Here is a 22,480-nt window from a genome sequence, read left to right on the forward strand (position 1 = left end):
TGGTTTCAAGTGTTCCAACTATGAATCAGGATGATGATATCTATACTTGTTACGATTTTTTTTTTCTGCAAGTAATAGAAAACCCCAAGTGACCTAAACAAGCACTTTCTATAGAAATATAATGTGGGCTACATAGGCAATTTAAACTTTGCTAGTGAAATTAGTTTTAATAATATATTTTATTTAACCCATTACCCCAAATATTATCATCTCTATGTGTAATCAATATATAGTTATTAGCGAGACATTTTACATTTTTTGGGGGGTACTAATTCTTTACAGTCTGGTGCTCAATAACCACATTTGTCTAGTGGCTACCATATTGGACAGCATAGACTAAAGCAATAAGGATATTTATGATCTCATATAAAGAAGAATCCAGAGGCAGGGCAGTCTCAGGACTGGTTGACTTGGAGGCTCAACAATGTCAACAAGGGCCCAGGTTCCTGCTACATTTTGCTCTGCAATCCACAGTGTCAGCTCTGTTCTCAGTAGCTCCCATCGTGGTACCGAGTCGGCTACCACAGCTCCAGGGGTCACCTCCACAGGTGGCAATGGCCAGCAGCAGAAAACTATGTTTCTGCGTGTTTCTCTCTATAAGAACTAGGAGCTCTTTTCTGCTTCCCCTCTGGTCTCAATGCTGGATTCCATCAAATGCTCACGTTGAATGCAATCACTGGCAAGATGGGTAGACAGGAAGTCTGGCTGAGAGGAGTCGGGATCTACTCCTGCATAGGGAGTCTTTCTCTGAGGCCCAGGGAGGAGAGATGGGCCTCAGGACAGAATGAGGTTCCATCAGCAAAGGAACGGTCTCCAGTTGGGTAACCACCAGGGTCGGCACAACACCTGCCAGGCACGGCAGGTTGCGGGTTTGACCAAAGGAACGGAGCCCGCTGGTTAACTGGAGGTCAGCAGAGAGGTTTTACAGCTCTTACCCAAGCTGCATATCAGAATCATCAGAGGCACTTTATAAAAACTCAGTGTCCACATCAATTAAGTCATACTCTCTGGCCAGGAAGGTGGATCTTGTGCTATAGATGTGGCTTCCAGAAGCTACTCTAGCATGTGGTTTCAAGGGTGTGGAGGCAGATTTCAGTGATGAACAGACTTCCCAAATTCTCTTCCTCCCAAGGACAGATGCTGTAAGGCCTCCGGAGTCAGAGAAGGGGCCAAGTCAGCCGAGCCTGGGCATCCCAGGGCAGAGGCCTGCTTTCCGACAAACAAGCAGACCAAGGCGGAAAATCAAAGCTTGTCTCCTTCTCTCCCTCTGAGCTCTTCTGTCTTCCCTGGCTTCTTTTCATCTCTCCAGTTAATCCTTTCTGGGCCAGCTTTTCTGAGCAAAGATTCTGGCCTGGCAAAAAGCTACCCTTTATTGAATGCTTACTATGTGCAGTGTCCTCACATATGGTTCACTTAGTCTCTGGCCGACCAGAACTCCCCCACCAGCCAAGGCACTCTGTGCCACTGCTGCGGCTGCCTCACATTTATTTCTGGTGATTAAATCTTGTCCCTCCAGCACTTGTCTCCAAGTCCCTTGAGGGCAGAGGTCATGTCTATATTTTTACCACCGTGTCCCCAGCTTCTAACATCAAGAATGCAGGATCCACAGCAAATACTGAATTCAAATAAATGAATGAACAATATTCGGAAGTAGGTATCATTACCTCCATTTTAAGGACCAATGGAGGTTCAGTAGGCTTAAATGGTTCAGGCGTGTTCCAGAACTATTTGGTGTCAGAGTAAAGGTTAAAACCCAGGTTATTCTATACTAAACTGCAGGGAGAAGGTGATATTCAGGTTTTATTAAATTTAGGGGCCTAGTATGAGGGACAGAACTGTATTTACCAAGGTCATGGCCTTCTCCCAACTTTTGCATGCACCCCAATGATTCCCGGGGCTTGGGCTGCTAATACTAGAACTGAACACATTGGCAGTTGCTGCTAGTCACTACTGAGCAATGTACCACATGCTAAGTCATGAGGGAAAAAAGAAAGTGTGGTTCTTGCCCCTGGAAGAACAGGAGGGTGTCACTGAGAAGAAGATACAGATTCATCAGATGTTTACTGTGGGATTCTTTGGGCCTGGGAACTGGGCTAGATGCTGGAGTCACAGTAGGAGTAAGCTGGACATGGCTCCCTCCCTCTTGGAAGTCAAAGTCCGGTGGGAAAGGCTTATGGTGAAGAGATGATCTTAGTAATTATTTAACTGCAATTGGGAGAAGTGAGAAGAAGTATAGGGCGACATGACATCATGTAGTAGTACTCAGGGGGTAAGACTCAAGAAATCCTCCCAGATGAAGTCACATTTAAGCTGAAACTTGAAATATCAATAGAAGTTGGCTAAGAGGGGCGCCTGGGTGGCTCAGTGGGTTAAAGCCTTTGCCTTCAGCTCAGGTCATGATCCCAGGATCCTGGGATCGAGTCCCTCATCGGGCTCTCTGCTCAGCAGGGAGCCTGCTTCCTCCTCTCTCTGCCTGCCTCTCTGCCTACTTGTGATCTCTGTCAAATAAATAAATAAAATCTTTAAAAAAAAAAAAAGAAGTTGGCTAAGGGAAGAGAGGAGAAGATTCTGAGAAGGGGTGGGGGAGTATGTGCAAAAGTCCTGAGGTAGAAAGGCAAGTGTGACTGGAGAGCTGTTCAAAATGAGTCAGGAGAGGTGGTCAGGGGCAGCCACACCAGGCCTTGTGGCCTGCTGAGAATCTTGCCCCTCCCCCTGAAGGCAGTGGGAAGTCCCATTGTGCCTATAAGGCCAAGTGAGGGGGCCAGCCCAGAAGATATCAGGAGGCACTTCCTTCCACACAAATCTCCTCTCAGCCAGATGGCTGTGGGCAAGGTCCTCCTGCTCCCTCTCTTCGGATGTGGATACATTCTTCCTGTCCCCAGGGAGAGCTGCCCTGTCTTAGAGAGTCAGGCTGGGGATGGCCCCAGCGCTTGGCTTTTCCCCCTTCCCAGGGCCCCATCACTCCCAGCCTCCCCTGGGTGTCTGTGCCTCTTGCCACTTGCTTGTAAGTTTCCTAATATAGCCTGGCTGTTTCCTCCCCAACTGGTAGCCAAGAGCTGCTCTCCTGTTGCAATCTCAATTTTTCTTGGGCTTAAAGGGAACATGTCAGCCCATCTCATGCCAACTTTAAGCTAAAGGTAGATTGGCTGATTTAATTTCACAAACTTGTCCAACCCCGAGATTAGATGTTCTACCATCTTCTCTGCTCTATTCTTGTTCACTTTTCCCTTTCATAGATCTTTTTTCCTTCTTTCTTCTGAGCACAGTGGAAGGAGCACAGCTAAACACGATGTGAGTTTTGGTATATTTACTAGCTGTGCTGCCTTGGGTAAGTCTTAGAGGAACCATTAAATACATCTCTAGGAGCGAGCCATGCAAATTTCTGGAGGAAGAACATTCCAGGCTGAGGGTGTGGAAAACAGAACATGGCTAGTGTGTGGGGGGAACAGCAAGGAGGCCTTTGTGGCTACAGTGGAGTGAGGGAAAGGGAAGTGAGGGGAAGTGAGGGGAAGTGAGGACAGAGGAGTGATGGGGGATGAGATCAGTAGGGTCTGTGGGTCACTAAGGACTTCAGCTTTTCCTCTGAATGAGAAGAGGCAGAGCAGTGTCATGATGGTGACTTTATTACATTTGAACAGAATCCCCACAATAGGCGTGTTAGGAATGGATAGAGAAGCACAGGGTGGAAACAGACCAGCGTGGCCACCATCATGAAAATCCCGGTGAGAGACAAGGGTGGCTTGGGCTACCATCTAGTAGCAGCGGGGAGTGGTGAGAACTGGCTGGATTTCAGACGCACTGGGAAAGGAGAGTTGACAGGATTTTCCGACGGGTATTTGCAGAATACTGTGCTGGGGTGTTGGTGATATTTTTTTTCTCCTTAAAAGTTAATTAATCATTTAATCAAGGTATATCATTTAATCATTTAGTCAAGGTATAGTTTCCATGCAAAAAAATGCATGTCAAGTGTACAGTCTTGACAAATGTATTTACCTGTGTAACCACCAGCACCATCAAGGTAGAGAACATTTCTACCAATTCAGAAAGTTCCCATATGTCCCTTTGCAAGTGGATCCCTCCTGCCCGCAGCCCCGGTAACCACAGATCTGCTTTCTGTCATTCTGCATCATCAGCTTTTTTTCCAGGCTTTGATGTAATCGGAATCACACAGTCTGTATTCTTTCATCTCTGGTTTACTCACTTAGCGTGTTTTCGAGAACCATGCCCTATAACCAATAGTCTGTTCCTTTTTACTGCTGACCGGTACTCTACTGTGAGCCTGACAACCTGTCCATCCATTTAGCAATTTGCCAGCTGATGGACATTTGGGTTGTTTTCACTTGTTGTTGTCATTGTCTCCTTTTTAATCTTCTCCCTGAACCCTAAAAAGTGGGTATTATTTTTCCATTTTCCAGATAAGCAACTTGAGAATCAGGAGAAGTAATGAAGTTCTCCAGATTGGATGATGTGTGAGATCAGTTTATCTCAGGCTTCTCATCTCTATCTGTCCTTCTGCCTCCCATACAATGTGACCACACGGGAATGAGCTTGGAAATGGGAACACATTAGTCTTCCATCTATCCATCTCCCAATTGGATCATCCCCTACATCATGCTCTCATTTCTCTATTCTCTGCACCTGCCACTCACGTCCATTTGAATTGGTTTCAAACCCAGTTCTGCTCCTTCCTTACTGGGTGACTTTGGGCAAGTCACATAACCTCTCTGAACCACTCCACCTGTGATGGAGATCATATTTATATCTACCTCTGAGATCATGTCCAGTGATAGCTCCTTTCTCTGTCTCTCTCCACTTCTCTTTGGCCCTTTTACGGTTCATATTCTATGGTCTTGGTTTCTCACAGCAGTCATTGAAGGGAATTCTGCCGTCCCTCTCACTGATGGCTGCTCCTGCCTGCTATACAGAGAGGCTGCAAGACCTGGGACCTTCCCCAACAAATTAAACTAGATTTTCTGGTGGTGAGGCCTGGAAATTGATTTTTTTTAAAGATTTCATTTATTTGATAGAGAGAGAGAGAGAGATCACAGTAGGCAGAGAGGCAGGCAGAGAGAGAGGGGGAAGCAGGCTCCCTGCTGAGCGGAGAGCCCGATGTGGGGCTCGATCCCAGGACCCTGAGATCTGAGCCAAAGGCAGAGGCTTAACCCACTAAGCCACCCAGGCGCTCCCGGAAATTGATTTTTTTTTTTTAAGAGCTTCTGAAGAGCCAGGATAGAGAACTGTGGACTCAGAGTGTGAGCTTTGGGCATCAGACAGACTTGGGTTTGGATTCTGCTTCCTTGGTCAAGTCACCTAACCTTTCAGATCACCATCTTCCTCTTCTGTAAATAAGTATCATCACAGAACCCACCTTTCAATGAGCCCTAGGCACTATACGTGACTCTTAATGGGGTCTCTTCATGCAGAAGGGTCTGGGGGAGGGACAGGACTGGAGGCCTGATCTGGAACAGCCTGTGCTGGGAGGGACCAGGCAGAATTGATTCACGTGGACACACTGTCCTCCACCTGCAAAGTCACGGTGCCCAATTCCTAGAAGGCCAGCCTCTCAAAGTTAGGCCAAACTTTAGAGAGCTTCATATCCAATACAGTCATTGACAGACAGGGCAATTAAGGCCTTAAGAAGGGAAGAGAGTTGCCCAAGGTCACACAATGAGATGCAGTTTCCAGACAAGTTCAGCCAATCAATCAGCAAGTATTTATGGAGCACCCCTATGTGCCAGGCCCTATTCAAACTATTGGGGCTGCATGAGAGACCAAAACAGGAAAGATCCCTGCCCTCATGGAACTTCTATTCTAGTGCGTAGAGAAAAGCAATAAATATAATAATTAAGTCATAGGATATATTAGAAAAGGATACATACTATAGAAAACAGAAGTAGATTGGGGATACCTGGATGCTTGTGGAAGTGCAAGCAGATCTGGAGGAAAAGAGTTCCAAGCAGGGGGAACAGCCAGTGCAAAGGCTGGGAGGCACTCCTGTTGGGCTGAGCTTAGGAATCCCTTTCCTGGCTCATCGTTTCAATTCCCTACCCACCCTGGGCATTTGCTGGGAAGAAGGCCACTTGGGTTTTTTTGGTTAACCAGGGTAAAGTAGGAGATTGTGTTTAAAACAAAGGCTCTGAATTTCCTCCCTTAACTCAGTGAACATTATGGCAGGCACTATTCTACATGCTGAAGTCATGAAGACGAAGGCAGGAACCTGGCTTTCAGCGGAATACTTACATAGACTCTTTCCCAGGAGCTCATGTGCTCACGCTAATGGACACACAAGGCCTCCACTGGGGATATCTCCTTGTACACACCACTATCCTACACACACCCATGGTCTCACATAGTCTCAGCTTCCCTAATGCCCACAACCTCATACACTCAGCCCCAAGTGCTTCATATTACTCTGTGCTTTAACACTGAGACAGCCTTGCACACCCAGAACCTTCCTCACACCCACAATGTTGCCTCTAGGAACCTGGGCACTTACCCCACTGTGTACACACTGCATTGCACACTCTGATCTCATATAGTCCAAAGATACTGACATGCATGTCCTTAAAGTCTTCTATACATATGGCCTTGCACAGATACACACTTTCTCATGCTTTCCAACAGTCCCATGCTCTCCAGCATTCACACTACTCTGCGAATTCACTGTCTTATCCTTTCATGAGCTTGAACATGCACGTCACTTTGCACAATAGGATCACAATGCACATGCATTTAACCTCACATACCAACAGATGTGTCTGCTCACACAACCCCATCCTCTTTGAATTTCTAATGGTTTTGCACCCTCACTCAACTTTGCCTTTCCTTATATACTCAAGACCTCAAATACTCTCATGACCTTGTTACATCCAATTATGTCACACTTACATGATCTCAGTCACCCTCTGTGCACACACAGCCTTGCACACTCATGATTCCACACGTTCCACTGCTTTGCACACTCCCACACAGGCAAATATTGCCATTACCCCACAAACTGCCTTGCCCACTCAACCTTTTGCATGTTCAGTCTCTCTTGTGTGTTTCAAAATCTGTGTGCTCCTTCCAATTCACACTCGCTGAAGCTCAGCTGCTTGGACAACTTCACACTTTGAAACTGACTCACCCGTGCTGTGAATTGTGTTATGACTGATGATTCACAGACCTGTACCCCTGAAGCAAATAATACATGATGTGTTAATTAAAAAAAATAATAAAACTGACTCACCCTATTTCGCATACCTGTGACCTTGCTGTGTTTCTACCAACAGAAATATTCCCTCCATTGTGCAAACTGCTTCTGGCCACCCACTCGTGTCCTCAAACGCCTGTTTAACGGCATGCACTCTGGGATCTCAGCTGCTCACACAGCTTCACACACTGATGTGACCTCACTCTGTCCCATCCAGCGTGACCCTGTCGTGGGGCCACCGTGGGAAATAGTCACACCATCGCGCAAACTCCTGGCCGTCCACTTGTGTCCTCACACCCTCGTTTAACTGCATGCACGCCACGGTTTGGCCCGCTCACACCTCTTCACACACCGCCCTGACTCACACAGCCTCACTCTGCCTCGACCACTGTGCCCCTGCGCATTGCCACCACCCGGGGTATCCACAGCCCCGCGTGATCGCCTTCCGGCTTGCGCACCTACGTCCTCGCACGCTCCGCGACGCCCCCGCCATCCCCACCCGCGCCTCGCCGGCCCTCCCCCCTCCGAGCTCCTTGCCCCCGCCCCGCCGCTCCGCTGCAGCCCCGCGCCCCCAGGGCCTGCGAGCCGCCCACTGACGCGCCCTCTCCTCGCCCGCAGGGACCTACCAGGGCCAGTTCACCAACGGCATGCGCCACGGCTACGGCGTGCGCCAGAGCGTGCCCTACGGGATGGCCGTGGTGGTGCGCTCGCCGCTGCGCACGTCGCTCTCGTCCCTGCGCAGCGAGCACAGCAACGGCACGGTGGCCCCGGACTCGCCCTCCTCGCCGGCCCCGGACGGCCCCACGCCGCCCCCGGCCGCCATCCCGCGCGGCGGCTTCGCGCTCAGCCTGCTGGCCAACGCCGAGGCGGCGCGGGCGCCCAAGGGCGGCGGCCTCTTCCAGCGGGGCGCGCTGCTGGGCCGCCTGAGGCGCGCCGAGTCGCGCACGTCGCTGGGCAGCCAGCGCAGCCGCGTCAGCTTCCTCAAGAGCGACCTCAGCTCGGGCGCCAGCGACGCCGCGTCCACCGCCAGCCTGGGCGAGGGCGCCGAGGGCGCGGAAGGCGCCGACGAGGCCGCGCCCTTCGAGGCCGACATCGACGCCACCACCACCGAGACCTACATGGGCGAGTGGAAGAACGACAAGCGCTCGGGCTTCGGCGTGAGCGAGCGCTCCAGCGGCCTCCGCTACGAGGGCGAGTGGCTGGACAACCTGCGCCACGGCTACGGCTGCACCACGCTGCCCGACGGCCACCGCGAGGAGGGCAAGTACCGCCACAACGTGCTGGTCAAGGGCACCAAGCGCCGCGTGCTGCCGCTCAAGAGCAACAAGGTCCGCCAGAAGGTGGAGCACAGCGTGGAGGGCGCCCAGCGTGCCGCCGCCATCGCGCGCCAGAAGGCCGAGATCGCCGCCTCCAGGTAGGCCCCGGGCTGGGCGCGGGCGGGGTGGGCCTTGCTGGGGAAAGGGTTCCGGGCCGGGTGACCCGGAGGCCCAGGCTCCAAGCCTCTTCTGCTTCTTTCACCATCAGGGGTACCCCGTGACTTTTAGAGAGTCAGCTGGAGGCGCTTCTATTCCCGCTGTCGGTCCGTCCGTCGATCCGTCCATCCACTCACCCAACTGTCCATCCATCCATCCACTTAACTACTCCTTCCCACCCATTCACCCAACCGTCCTCTCACTTACCCCTTCCATTCATCCAGGCTAACAGGCTCCTGAACAACCATTTCTTCACCCCACCTACCCACTCCACCTTCTGTTTACCCATTCAGCCGCCAGACACCCATCCAGGCACCCAGTCACCCTCGTTCACCTAACTTCTCCACTCACCTCCTGAATAACCCCTCCATGAGGACAACGACCCCTCACTCAGCCTCTCTGACATCTCTCTGGACAGCTACCCATGCACCCAGCCACATCCTCGTCCACCCCCATCCACCCAACCACCCCGTTCCCCCCTTCCACCCACCCAGCCTTCCAGTTTCCCACCTATCCACCCAACCACCCGGACACCCGTCCAGACAGCCATTCAGCCACCTACCCATCCCCTTGTTCACTGACCACCCACATTCATTCTACTTCTTCCAGCCACCCCGTCATCCATCTTAACATCCGTCCATGCATTCATTCGCCTAACCACCTCCATCCGCCCAGTCTCCTCCATTTAAACCCGGTCACTCCCATCACCCAACCATGCTTCCATCAACCGAAACAACATCCACTCCCACCCACTTACCCTCTCTTGCAGGCACCCATCTATCATCCAGCCAGCCAGCCATCTCTAGAGCCCAGCCATAACTTCCGTTCAACAGTCCATCTCTCTTCCACACACTCAGCTCCGGTCCCCCAACTACCTACTAGCCCTGAGTCCATTTACCTTCCTAACCATTCAGCACCCACGCTTTCATCCATATTCGGACCCCTCCATGTCTTCTCAGTGTACGTCAGAAAAAGTCTTGGGCGCCTGGGTGGCTCAGTTGGTTAAGCAATTGCCTTCAGCTCAGGTCATGATCCTGGAGTCCCGGGATCAAAGCCCGCATCGGGCTCCCTGCTCAGCAGGGAGTCTGTTTCTCCCTCTGACCCTCTCCCCTCTCATGTTCTGTCTCTCTCTCTCTCTCTCAAGTAAATAAATAAAATCTTAAAAAAAAAAGAAAAGAAAGAAAAAGTCTTAATATTGTCTCCAACATGTATAGTTCTTGCTGTGTATGTGGCACTGTTTGATTAGTTTACAAATATTGAGTCATTTAATCTCCTTATGGTACCTTATAAGATAAGTTCTGGTTTTATTTCCATTTTACACATGGGTTAAATGAGGCTTAGAGAGATACAGTGACTTGTCCCAAATCACCCAGGTAGTGAATGGCCCTTCCTAATCTGGTTCCTACTCTCCTATTCAGCCTCATTTTCTACCACTCTTGCCCTGGACCTGAATTTTATTCTCTGAGTTAGTCATGCTGGCCTTGCATCATCCCTCTTTAGTTCCTTCTGCCAGAGAGTTTTGTTCCTGCTGGTTCCCCGCCTGGACTGCTCTTCCTCCCCCTTATTGCCCATTTAATTCCTACTCCTCCCTCAGAGCTCAGGTCCAGCCTGACTTCCTCAGCGAGCTGATGGAGCCCAGCCCCCTGTTACAGGCTGACCTCACTCGACTGCATGGACGTTTTCTTTTCTTTTCTTTTCCTTTTTTAAAATATTTTATTTATTTATTTTACACAGAGAGAGAGATCACAAGTAGGCAGAGAGGCAGGCAGAGAGAGCTGAGCAGGCTCCCTGCTGAGCAGAGAGCCCGATGTGGGGCTCGATCCCAGGACTCTGGGATCATGACCTGAGCTGAAGGCAGAGGCTTTAACCCACTGAGCCACCCAGGCGCACCTACTGCATGGATGTTTTCTTACAATGTCTCACATTTGCAAGTTTATGTTCCTTATGTGATTTGTTTTTAACCTACCCTTTATAAAGGGCTCTCTGTGCCACTGTCCTGAGGCCTTTACATAAATGAACTCACTTAATCTTTACAACATCTCAAAAAAGGTAGGTACTGTTACTCTTCCCCTCCTGCAGATGTGGACTGAGCTTCAGGGAGGGTGGCAGGGACAGTGTGATGGGACAGTGGTGAAAAGCACTCGTATGTCCTGGTGCCCATAGCAATCCTGCTGGGGGCTCTAAGTGGCCGGGGCTGGAGGCTGTGGCACTGTGGTCTTCCGAGTAGAACAGACATAGGACCAAGTCTTGGTTCTGTCGTTGTTGGCTCCAAGACCTGGGCGCATGAGTTTGCCTGTCCAGAGCTTCAGTTTGCCCAACCGTGGTGCCACCGTTTCTTAGTTATACATACTTGGCCAAATCAGTTTTCGTCTTCAACCTCAATTACGTAATCTATAATAATAGGGTGAGTCTGAGGGTTAAGAAAGGCAGCGCAGGTCCTGTGGTTTACAGTCCTGTCGTGGGGTGAGTTTATGGGGCAACATTTGTGGGGAAGGGAAGGAAGCTGGGCTGGACAGAGGGAGACGCTGGGCTATAGTGCATTCTCCACAACGGCCTCGGTGAACCACAAGGGGTGATCCGCAGTGGAAATGTCCTTCAGAGTTGTCCCTAGTTGAGGAGAGGGTGCTGGATCTTTACACCCTCTGCCGTGGCTGCAGCTACCCTCCAGAAAGGGGCATGACCTGGGGCTGGAGGGTTCTCTTCAGCCAAGCCCCACCCCTGGGCAGGGCTGACAGCCGGTGCCCCTCTGAGCGGCTAGGGAAGGAGGAGAGGAGAAATAAGTCCTCCAATCCTGAAGAGGAAACCGGGGGACACATCACGGTACCCATCACAGTGCTGGACACCTAGCAAAGTAAGTATCACCTAGTCATCGTCGTCGTTCAGTGAATTCATTATACAGATGTGGAAACTGAGGCCCGGAGAAGGAATGTAATATGCCCTGAGACCACCTGGCAAGCCAGCGGGAGAACCAACGCTCCAGGTCCTAAATTTCTGATTCTGAAGCTTGAACCAGCGCATCTTGCTATCTCTGAACTTGGTACACTTTAAATTGCTGTGAATGTGTGTGCAGATAGTATCATTAAGCTGAAAAGAAGGTATTTTAAAATTTTAAGAAAATTACCCCTACTCTCAGCCCAGTTCTCTGTAGCAGTAAGTTCTTACGTTACCATAAGACATTGGTCACAGCCAACACTGGTACATTGCTGTTAATTTAACTCCAGACTTCGTCCGAGTTGCGCTAGTTTTCCCTCTACTGCACATTTCCTGTTCCAGATTCCCTCTGGTATCCACATTGCACGCAGTGGTCCTGTCTCTTTAGTCTTCTCTGCTCTGGGTCAGTTTTTCAGCCTTCCCTTGTTTTTTGTGACCTTGAGTTTTGAGAATTACTGGCTGGGCATTTTTGTAGAACATCCCTCAGTTTGTCTGACGTTACACTGAGGTTATAGGCTTGGGGGAAGAAGACCACAGGAGGCAAGATGCCCTTAACATATCGTATCAGGGACACGTGGTCTCAACGTGACTCGTCACAGATAACATTAACCTTGAACACCTGGTGTCTGCCACGTGTCTATGCTGTAAAGTTGCCATTTCCTCCCTTCCATACTCTGTTTTTTGGAATCCAGACACTAAAGTTCAGTCCACATTTGAGAGGGAGAAAGGTCTGGAATTAAGCTCCAGAAGGGTGAGTATCAACATTCATTAGCTGGAATTCTTCTGGAAGGAAGATTTGTCCCTTTTTCCAAAGGGAACATTTTTCATTATTAGGCCAAGTGACATATCATTGTGACAGGCATAAGCCTGGACTGTCCTGGGCCACTTTGGGACAGGGCAGAGCTTACAAGAGGTAAGAGCTTAGGCTCTTGATTCAGAAGATGGGGAGTTCGCGTTCTTGCTCCCCTCCTGAAAAGCTGTGTGACCAAGGGGCTTCACCACTCTGAGCCCTGGATCTTCTTTCCTCCTAGGGTTGTTTTGAGGTGTAGGTGAGCTAATGCCTCTAAAATGCCTGGCACAGAGCAGCCAGCAGCAAAAGCAGTCATCGTCATCATCTAACCTGTTCGATTTCAAAGGTGAGGACATAGAGGCTTGGAAAGAAGGAGGGATTTCCCCAAGTTCTCACCTGCTGGAGGCAAAATCTTGCCCCCCTCCACCCCCTTTCTTTCCCTGACCTCCTTGTCCTTGCCACCGAGGCCTGTGCCTTTGAACATGACAATGTTAAGCTCAGTTGGAGAAGGCTGCTAGGCCCATAGCTGGGAACTGCATCTCTGGAGTGAGAAGGTATTGTCTGGCTTCCCCCACAAGCTCTGCTGGGAGGGGGGCACAGCGGGGGATTTGGATTCCTTGTGTGTCTAGGGAACATGTCCTGTATGCCTACAGGGCCCTTACCATGTTGGGGGGCAGCTCCCTGGCTTGGTTTAACGCTCAGACTGAATTTCCAATTAAGGGAATCTTTGGGTTAGGAGGGAAAGCAGGATTGTCTCTCCTGCAGAAGTTTTGGTGAGTAATTGAGCTGCAGAGGAGCAGGGGGGCCTTCCTAGCAGCCACCAGCCTCCCTGGCTCTCAGGCAGACCTAGGGTTCCTCTTGGTGTGGCCTCAAGCTCTTGGTCCTGGGCTTCTATGGAACTTGCCGGCTCAGAGTCTAGGATCAGGAGAGCTTTCCCAGGGATAAGAGAGAAAACTGAGGCGTCATGTCACTCTAAAATGGACTGTGGACTGGAAAAGATTCTAGGCCTGCAATGTCCAATATGGCAGCCATTCAGGGGCGGCTGAGCTCTGGAAATGGGGCTGATCTGAACTGAGATGTGCTGTTAAGTGTGAAACACACACGGGATTTCGGAGACTTAGCAAGAAAAAAGAGTAAAGGAACCTGCGAATTTTACAATGATTTTTTTTAATATTGATTACATGTTGAAATGACTATGTTTCAGGGGTATTGAGCTGGATAAAATGTATCATTACATAATTGCTAAATTAATAATATCAATAACATAATTATTAAATTCATCTGTGCCTTTTTATTTTTCTGAATGTGGCCATTAGAAAATTTAAAAATGACACATGTGGCTCACATTGTGTTGCTCTGGACCCACCCAGGGCTCTAGGATATAGTCTGACTCCTTCCCCAAGCAGATGGGAAGATGGAAGTACAGAAAGGGTCAAAGACACACCCATAGCCACGTATGTGGTCAATGGGGAGCTGGCCTCGGGTCTTATGATTTTGTGGCTGAAAACTCTTTTTGTGATGCCTTTTAAGGTCATGGATCCTGGTGGAAGCTGGGTGTTCGGGGAGTGCCTGAATGTTTCTGGCTGTCATGCCAACACTGTGATGATAAATGGCTTCCCTCCGTAAGGAGCACAGGGAGTGGTTAAGAGCACTGCTTTGGCCTTGCCTTCTGCTTGCAGTACTTACCTTATCTCCAGACTTCAGTTCTCTCATCTCTGAAAGGAAAATAATGATATGACAAGAGTTAAATCCAAAGCAGGTTACCACTGGGAGGTGATTTCTCAGGTGGGCAGGAACGTGTGGTACATTAGCTGAGAGCTTCGGCTGTGGTGTTGGGTGGACCCAGGTTTGAATCTGGGTTCAGCTTCCTGTAAGCTGTGTGACCCTAGGCGACTTACTTTACCTCTCTGAGCCTTACATGCCTCTTCAGTCAAATGAGAAATTAATTCCTTCTTCAAAATGGTGTTGAAGAGAGTTAAAAAAAAAAAAAAACTAGCTCATATAAAGGGCCTCTGTGTTGCTGGTATGCAAGGCAGGATAAGCTATTACTCTGAATCCTTTATCTGTACAGATCTAAGAGTCCACCCTGAGAATGAAATTGCCCCGAGGGAAGACCTGTCTTCTCTACAGTCCTTCCAACTGTGTTTTCCAAACCCGCCTCTTCTGTGTGCCACCTCCCAGTTCCTGCTGCATCCCGTACTCCCTCTACTGGCTTTATCTCTATCTTTAAATCAACTTACTTAAAAGTACTTATGTACATTTATCGAAAAGGGAGACTTTCTAATCACTGTTGAAAGTGGGAAACCAGTATCAGGTTCTGAAACAGAAGTCACACTGTTAATACCAAAGGTGCTAAACCCAGAGTCTGCTCTCTTTTAGTTAAAAAGACATTGGCAAGAGATTGCCAGGTTCGGAAGACCCGTATCCACCTGGCCGAGGTATGCCCTCAGCCAACAGGAAAGATGGGTCTGGTGCTGTTTGAGGCTGGGGTTTGCACTGCCAGCACTCATTTCCAGCACCACCGGCGTATCCAGACCCCCCAGAGCGGGGAGCGCCTGGCCTTGGACTGGGTGTCAGTGGGGGTCTTGGCTGTTGCCTGTGTTTCAGCCTGTTCATTTGATTCTCGTTTGACAGATGTCCATAATCGTCCTTATTTCTGGGAACCAGGCAGGATTCCAAGTTCCTTACATGTAGTAACTTAGTTCATCCTCAAAATGACCCTATGAGGAAGGTACAATTATTACCACTTGACAGATGAGGAAACCAAGGTTAAGTATCTCAAATAATTCAGCTGAGTAACAGCACAGTTGGGAGACCGGGTTCTCAAATGCTCTTAACCATTATCTGACCTTTGGCAGGTTTTCTGTCACAAACTGATTAGCACGTGCTCTGTGCCAGGCTCGGGCTGGGGCACGGGGCACCAGCGCATCGGTCAGTGTGGGATCAGCAGCCTCCGGGGACTCATAGCTTAGCGGCAAGAGGGACAGGGCTTCATCACAGCCCACGGTGGGTCGGAGGGAGGCCCCAGGAAAGAACAAGGAACCGCCCCCGGGTGGTCTGGGAGAGCTCCCTGCAGTGGTGGGTGACGCTGGTTGAGGGTTTGCCAGATGGGCAAGAGGGAGAGAAAGGTCGTTCCAGGTAGAGGCACGGCGGTAGGAATGTGTGTGGTGTATTTTGGGAGTAGTGAGTCATGAGGAGCTGGAGCGGGTGGCGAGGAGACTAGAGATAAGGCTGCGAAGGCCGCGGAGAGCCAGAGTAGGGTGGGCTATGAACGCCAGCTTGAGCATCAGCCGTACTGTGTGCGGACACTGTTCTAGGTGCCCGGCTGCGTTCACTTAGCTCCTTCTCCTGGTGGCACAGAGACCGCTTTAACATGCTCCACACCACACAGCTGGCCCGTGCTGGGCTGAGAGTCTGGCCCCAGGGTCCATGATCTTAGCCATTACATCTGTCCCTCCCTCCCTCTCTCATTTCTTTTCTTTTTTCCTCCTTTTCTCTTTTTCCATTGTTCAGGGAAACATACTGGTTAAATTCAATGACATTCAGAACAATAAGAGATAAGCAATCAAACCCCTCTCCTACTCTATTCTCAGCCACCGCTCTGGTGTAACCACTGTTAAGAGCTCACTCACAGCCCTCTTCCGCTTATCCATTCTGCGGTGTTGTTTTTCTTTGCTTTTGCAACTAGGATTACCTACATAATGTTCTTTAGCTTACTCTTTCGACTTTATATGTTTTGAGATTTTTTTTTTATCTTATGCCCATGTATCTGCCCTGTTCTTCTTAATAGCTGCATACTATTCCACAGTTTGGAAGTATCCTGATTTATTTAACCAGATCTATCTTGATGGAGATGAAAACCATCTCTTGCCTTCATGATTACAAAGAGGCTGCAGTGAACATCCTTGGACACATACTCTTGCTCCCAGAGGAGTGTGCTGGTGAAAGGAGTGGCGCAGCCAGCCATCTTACTCCATCACCAACATCCGACCAGCCTTGGAATGCATTGGAAATACGATGCCAGTCCATCTGGGTCTTTGCAAGGGACTCACTCTTGGCATTTACTGTCAAGAGGTAACTTGGTGGTCTCTCTCCCCCAGTACTCAAGTGCTCGAGGGGTGGGCTACCTGTGTTCTAGTCCTGGATTTGAATGGATTAATGCAAACAAGTAGCAATCCAAACCACCCCTGTCCAATGTCCCCCCATCATATATGTTCAATAGATATTTAAGAATAATTGTTGCAAGGGGCACCAGATTCCTAGCCTGTTGCCTGTCCTTGCTCGTACAGATCCACACCTATGGGTTAAATTCCTGCCAAGTCATAAAGAATGTGTTTTCATGATTACCAGAACCCAGCTAACTTCCTAAGGGGTTGCACCGAATTTATACCCTCCCCTCACCACCGCCAGTGCTCAGGAGGACAGCTTTCCTCACACTCTCACCAGCACCATGTATTATCAGTCTTTTGCATCTTTGCCAAATTATTTGAAGACAGTCGGGTGTTCCATAAACCCAGTGACCACCGTGAACTACCCATGCTCATAGAGGGAAAAGCTTGTCCTTGGCTTGCCTCCTGGTTCTTCCCAGATGTGGGGTTCCATTGAGGGGGATTCAAATCCCCAGAGATGGCCTTGAAATGTTGGAGAGGCCCCTGACACTCGACTTCTGCCCTCCATCACTTCCCTCCTTGGAGAATGGCCAGTGCACAAAATCTCTTTGCTCCCAGAGACTGAAGACCGGGGTAAATGGAATGTCCTGAGTTGTCAGAGTGGGACTCCTGTGACATACACGAGGCAGCTGTGATTCCAAGGCTGGCCTCTGAGCTGAGTGGTCTGGAGAGAGAGAAGACCTTGCCTGGACCCCGGCAGTAAGATGTTCGAACTATGGGGCAATGTACTTGCGGGAGCCAGGCCTTCTGAGCTTGGAGAGTGGGAAACCTGAGAAAAGACCGAGCAAGCTCCTGTCATTCCTCAGAAGAAACTGGTCAGAGCTGAAAGGCACCTCAGGGAGGACACAGCCCAGTGTGTTCATTTCACAGATGGGGAAACTGAGACCTGGAAAGGGATGGCCACCCGCCAGGGTCTTGCAGAGAGAGGGGCCGAGCAGAGAGAGAGAGGGGCATGGCTGGAGGGCTCTGGTGAACCCTCAGTTGACTGCTGGGTCACATTTAGTAAATCAGCTAGGAAGAGCGTAGGGCTCTAGAAGATGGAAAGGAATGTTTTCTCTCCCCGACCCTTAGCCCTATGAACTGGGCTTACATTTCCTCTCCAGAACCTTTCCAGCTTGATTTTTTTTTTTTTTAAGCCCCAATAGCAGACTCAGAGAATAGATAGGCCAATAGCTCGCACATTTGGGAGGAAAATGGCGCTTTCTATCAATGCAAGTGTTTCCCTGCATCCCAGTGGAAAGGCCGACTTGGCCCCTGACCCTGGCACTTGAGCTGAGCTCCAGCAGCACAAGGGAGTCAGAGGTCTGTGCCAGAAGGGCCAGGACACAGGGTGTTAGAATAACAATGACAGAATAGAATGACAGGGGCTGCCATAGAGGGCGTGGTCAAGGGCTCGGCTCCGGGGTGAGCTGGCTGCGTTCTAGTCCCGGACATTGCTTGGCCACTCAGGCAAGTGACTTCTCCTGAAGCTTTCTGCACCTCCCTTTCTGTGTCTCTAAGATGGGCTCACGGGAGCACCTGCGTTGTGGGGCATACGAGAGGATGGTGCTTAGGACAGTGCCCGTTCTCACCACCGCATGCCAGGCTCTGTGCTGATACCCTTTATGTGCATCATCTCATTTAGTCCTCATGAGGGAGGGATTATTTATATGTAATAAATAACCCATTTCGTAGGCGAGGAAACTAACGAGCCCAAAGGCCCAACACCAGGCTTTGAATTCTCAGATCCAGACTGGGCCCCCTTAACCACGGTTGGAAGAGGATGTCCTTGAACATTTCAAGTCATTATCCTGCCAGTCTGATATTCTGTGCCGGGACCTTGGTGCCTGGCCATTCCTTTTGCACGGCAGAGTGGTTGAGAGCATAGGCTGGGGAGATGGAGAAATTGAGGCTCAAATCCCACATTGTTACTTGGCTGCGTGTCCTTGGTCTTCTGAGCCTCACGTTCCTCATCTGTAGAATGGGGACAGTGTCAGCCTTGCCTCGCGGGTTATGGTGAGGATTCCATGAGGTGATGTGCACAGAGGGCTTGCGTGGTCTTGGCGCTCAGCAGGTGCTTGGTGCATAGAGGCCGTGGCCTGTTCTATCATCGGAAACTCAGGCGAGTGGAACATGGAGAGGCCATCAGGCTCTTCCTCCAAGCTCCTCTTTCCCAAGTGCAAGCCACTTTGCTCCCCTGGGTTTCCAAAGCCCAATCCAACTTCCAGTTGACTTCCTAAGTCCACACCAGTGAGTCCTGCCATTGGGAGAGGAGATAAAAATAAAGCCCAGTCTTCCAATCCTTCAAGTAAACACCCAGCTCTCTAAAAATAGCACCTTTGCAACTTGGCGGGGCTGGTTCTCACAGCCAGGCAGGCACAGGCCAAGCCTCCACATCACCAACCTTGCCACCAAGCCTTTGGTCCTGAGGGGGATGCAAGTGTCCCCGGACCCTTCCCTCTGTCTCCATGGCCACCAGCTGAGTGCTGGCCACCAGCCCCTCTTGCTGCACCACTGAAAGGGCCCCTCAGCAGCTCTTCACTCCTCTTGCCCTGTACTCTCCTCTGCACGACAGCTGGAGTGAGCATTTATAAATGTAAGCCGGAGCATACCACTTTGGTAAGCAAAACTTCCCTGGGGCTCTTAGTTTGGGTTCCCCTGAAAGCAGAGCCTGAGGCAAGGATTTGGGTACAGAGAACTGAGATGGGAGGTAATGCAGGAAGGAGAAGGTGAGGGGGCAGTCAGTGGGTAGAGTAGAAACAGGGATGAAGGAAGAGCCAGTCTAAGTGCATGTTATAGAGGCATCACTGTAGGCTGCAGGGAGTGGTTTGGTCTGGGACCTCAGTACAGAACCCCCACCAAGATTGTGCACCTGGGGGATGGAGGGTGGGTGGACAAAACCCTGTTTCCTTCCCCCACTCTAGCCCCGCCCTTCACCAAAGACATCCCCTGGGGACATAAATCTTCCTCCACTCCCTGGTGTGCTTGCACTTGGGGGCAGGGGGCCTCCTGGGCCTCCTGCAGCATCAGAGCGGACTCTGGACAGAAAGCAGAAAACTGTGCTGGTGTGAGACACCAGCAGTGCCAGGGGATGTTTTCACATGTGGAACTTGCTTCCACAGCAATGGGTGAGATTACGAGAAGATTGAGGAGACCTGACATGGGGTCAGGTATATCTGCTTATAAGAAGTTTCAGATTTCTGACTTTGGCCCCTAATCTGGCTCCAGCTTACCCCACCAGCCCCATCTCACACTGCCCTCCCCATGACTCCCCTTCAGCCACAGCTCCCCCAAAAAGAGCCGTTCTCTTTTCTGCCTTCGTACATCCTGTTCCATTTGCCTGCAATGGTCTTCCCTTAATCTTTAGCTTGCTAACACCTTGTCGTCATCAGGCCTCCCTCAGTGCAGACATTTCTTCCTCAGAGCTCCCTTCTCGTTCAGGTTCCCTGTGTTAGGTGCCCCTCCCTCAACTGCTACCCACCCTCTGCCATTGTCCGAACTCGTCCCGTCTTCCCTAGGTTGTATACTCCTTAGGGTATGGAGGTATGCCTGCCATGGTCACTGCCAGATACCAGCTCCTGGCATGGCGCCCAGCACGGGGTGAGGCTCAGGACATAACATTAGGTCCCAAACATGTCACGATGGGAAGCGCCCTCCATTTGACTCACGTAAGCTTTCCTATACATTCAGCCGATATTTGCTGAGCACCTTCTATGGGCCAGGTAGCGTTCTAGGCTCTTGGGGGGAAGAAAAGCTAAAGATTCTGGCTTTCGTGGAGTTGAAATTCTAGTTGAGGAGGCAGACACCACAGCTGACAGTAAGTACATGAGGGAGGATGTTGGTAGGGGCGAGCTGCCTTTTCACCTACGTGGTCAGGGTTGGCCTCTCTGAGAAGTTGACACCAAGGAGATGAAAGGATCAGCAGTGGGGTGTCTGTGAGCCAAGCGAGGTGAAGGCTTCAGCGGGAGAGGACAGTAGAAGAGGCCAGACTGAGTGTGGTGCTGGGGCAGGGACAGATCACTCTGTCAACATGGGAGCCACTGGCCACATGTGGCAATTTAAATTTAAATTAGATGAAATTAAGTAAAGGGAAAGTTCCATTCTTCAGTTGCACAGGCACGTGTCCAGTGCCCGATAGCTGCCGCCTCGGATGGCGCAGAGGGAGCCCATGTCCCCCATGACGGCCCTATTGCACAGTGCCGGGGAGGGCCCTGCAGGTCATGGTAGGGCAGCCTCACCCAGACATAACTGGGCACACATCTTGGGGTCCTTTCCTCACCTCCCAAAGTGGGTATGATTAAAGCAAGCAAGGCTGTTTGGTCCAGCCCCAGCCAGTATCAGAGTGCCTTTCCCGTCATCCTTGCCAGGCGACCCTGCAGTCACGGCCTCTGCATCTCTGGGCATAGGAGACACCCCTCCTGGGAAGGTCCAGGCCAACTTTGACGTTTGGGTTTGCTAAAACCAGAAGAATGTTCTGCCCTCTGTGGCTTCTGAGCACCGGTCTCAGCCCAGTTAGCTGCAGGACTGGACCAGTTAGAATGGCTTTCATCTGCTGGTGACACAACCTGCCTCTAGTGTCTTAACAATTGAGCTGACCTCACAGGAGATCAGGGAGGCAGGGCCAGGGGTCGCAGCAGCCCCAGGATGCCCGCAGGGACCCATCTCCAGGTGTCTTTCCCTTCTGCTCTCCTGAGAACGTGGCCTCTGTCGTTCTCCAAGACGGCCACTGCACCCCTAGCTTCACCTCTGCATCCCAGAGTCGAGGTCATAAAGCAACAGCTTCCCTTCATGGGGGAGTGAATCCCACCCCAGGGATTTACATTTTATTCTCCAGAGTGGATCTCATGGCCTTCTCTGCGTGCAAGGAGTCTGGGAAGATGAATATTTTTAGCCAGACATGTTTTCCTATACATGGGAGTGAGGGAGGTGGAGGAAATGGATATTTGGTGAGCACCTGGCAATGTCTGCTCTGTAAAAACTGTAAAAAGCTTCTTAACCACCCCAGGGTTCCTCTCCGATCTAAGCTGATGCAGGCCCTTCCCCCGGCCTCTGCCTTCGATCAGCTGGGATCGCCAAGGTGTTTCCACAGTCCCAACAGTCACGCCAGGGAGCCTCTCTTGATGTCTTGAGAAGGGGTGTGGAGTGGCACCCCAGATGTGAAGGAGGGGTGCAGTGGAATCCATCTCCAGAGCCACCTTTGGCCAAGCCACATCACTTGTGGGAGCTATCACATTACTGCTGAGCGCTGTTCCCGTCAGCCCTGGCTCGGGCAGCCGTATCTGGAAACGGGTGTTATCCCGAGATCACGGAAGCCCACTACCTATACCGTACCCCACAGGGCTTGCCAGAAGCCTGGCTGAGGGTTGGGGGGGGCCCTGAGCTCTGACCCACCCGGTAGAGAGTCAGAAATGCCACAGATCGGGCCCTCCAGAAGGGGATTTGTCAGGATAAACCTGGGGCAGGCTCCATGCCGGCGCAGTACTTCCCTGACCACCCCAACTGGGGTGGATGTAGAGATAGTCTTCATGCAGCAGAAAAGCCATCCTGGAACCAGAATTATTTCTTCCTTTATTTTTTTAAATAGGCTACATGTTCCTGTGGTTCAGAACGCCACTGTTATAAAACTGTGGAGTCCACCTCCCTCCCTGTCCTCCGTTGAGGACACCTCCACACCCCACGGGCAACCTTTGTTTGCGGTTTCTTCCCTTTCCTTCCAGTTAACGCTGTGCGTCCATGAAGGTGCATTCCATGAAATTGACCATGTCCGACCTACAAAATGGCAATTTCATGCGGTTCCACTTAACACGAGCAAATGCATACTTGGATTTCCTATTTTCTCTTGCTTACACAAAAGGTAACGTATAACACATACTATTCTGAACTTTGATTTCTTCTCTGCTGTGTCTGTATTGGAGATCTTTCCATATCTTCCCCAGTAAAGACCTTT

At 50.6% G+C, this 22,480-nt stretch overlaps 1 protein-coding gene across 1 annotated transcript in view; it reads left to right on the forward strand.

Moving 5' to 3' along the window:
- JPH2 (junctophilin 2) overlaps window positions 1-22,480 on the forward strand; it is a 62,647-nt gene that overhangs the window by 12,752 nt on the left and 27,415 nt on the right. Inside the window, exon 2 of the mRNA XM_032838588.1 lies at window positions 7,811-8,606. Within this exon, the coding sequence (XP_032694479.1) occupies window positions 7,811-8,606 (796 nt within the window). The remainder of the gene's footprint in view (window positions 1-7,810; window positions 8,607-22,480) is intronic.

The sequence above is a fragment of the Lontra canadensis genome, unplaced genomic scaffold (assembly GCF_010015895.1).
Source record: "Lontra canadensis isolate GAN:19392208 unplaced genomic scaffold, GSC_riverotter_1.0 scaffold105, whole genome shotgun sequence".
Classification (NCBI taxonomy): Eukaryota; Metazoa; Chordata; class Mammalia; order Carnivora; family Mustelidae; genus Lontra; species Lontra canadensis.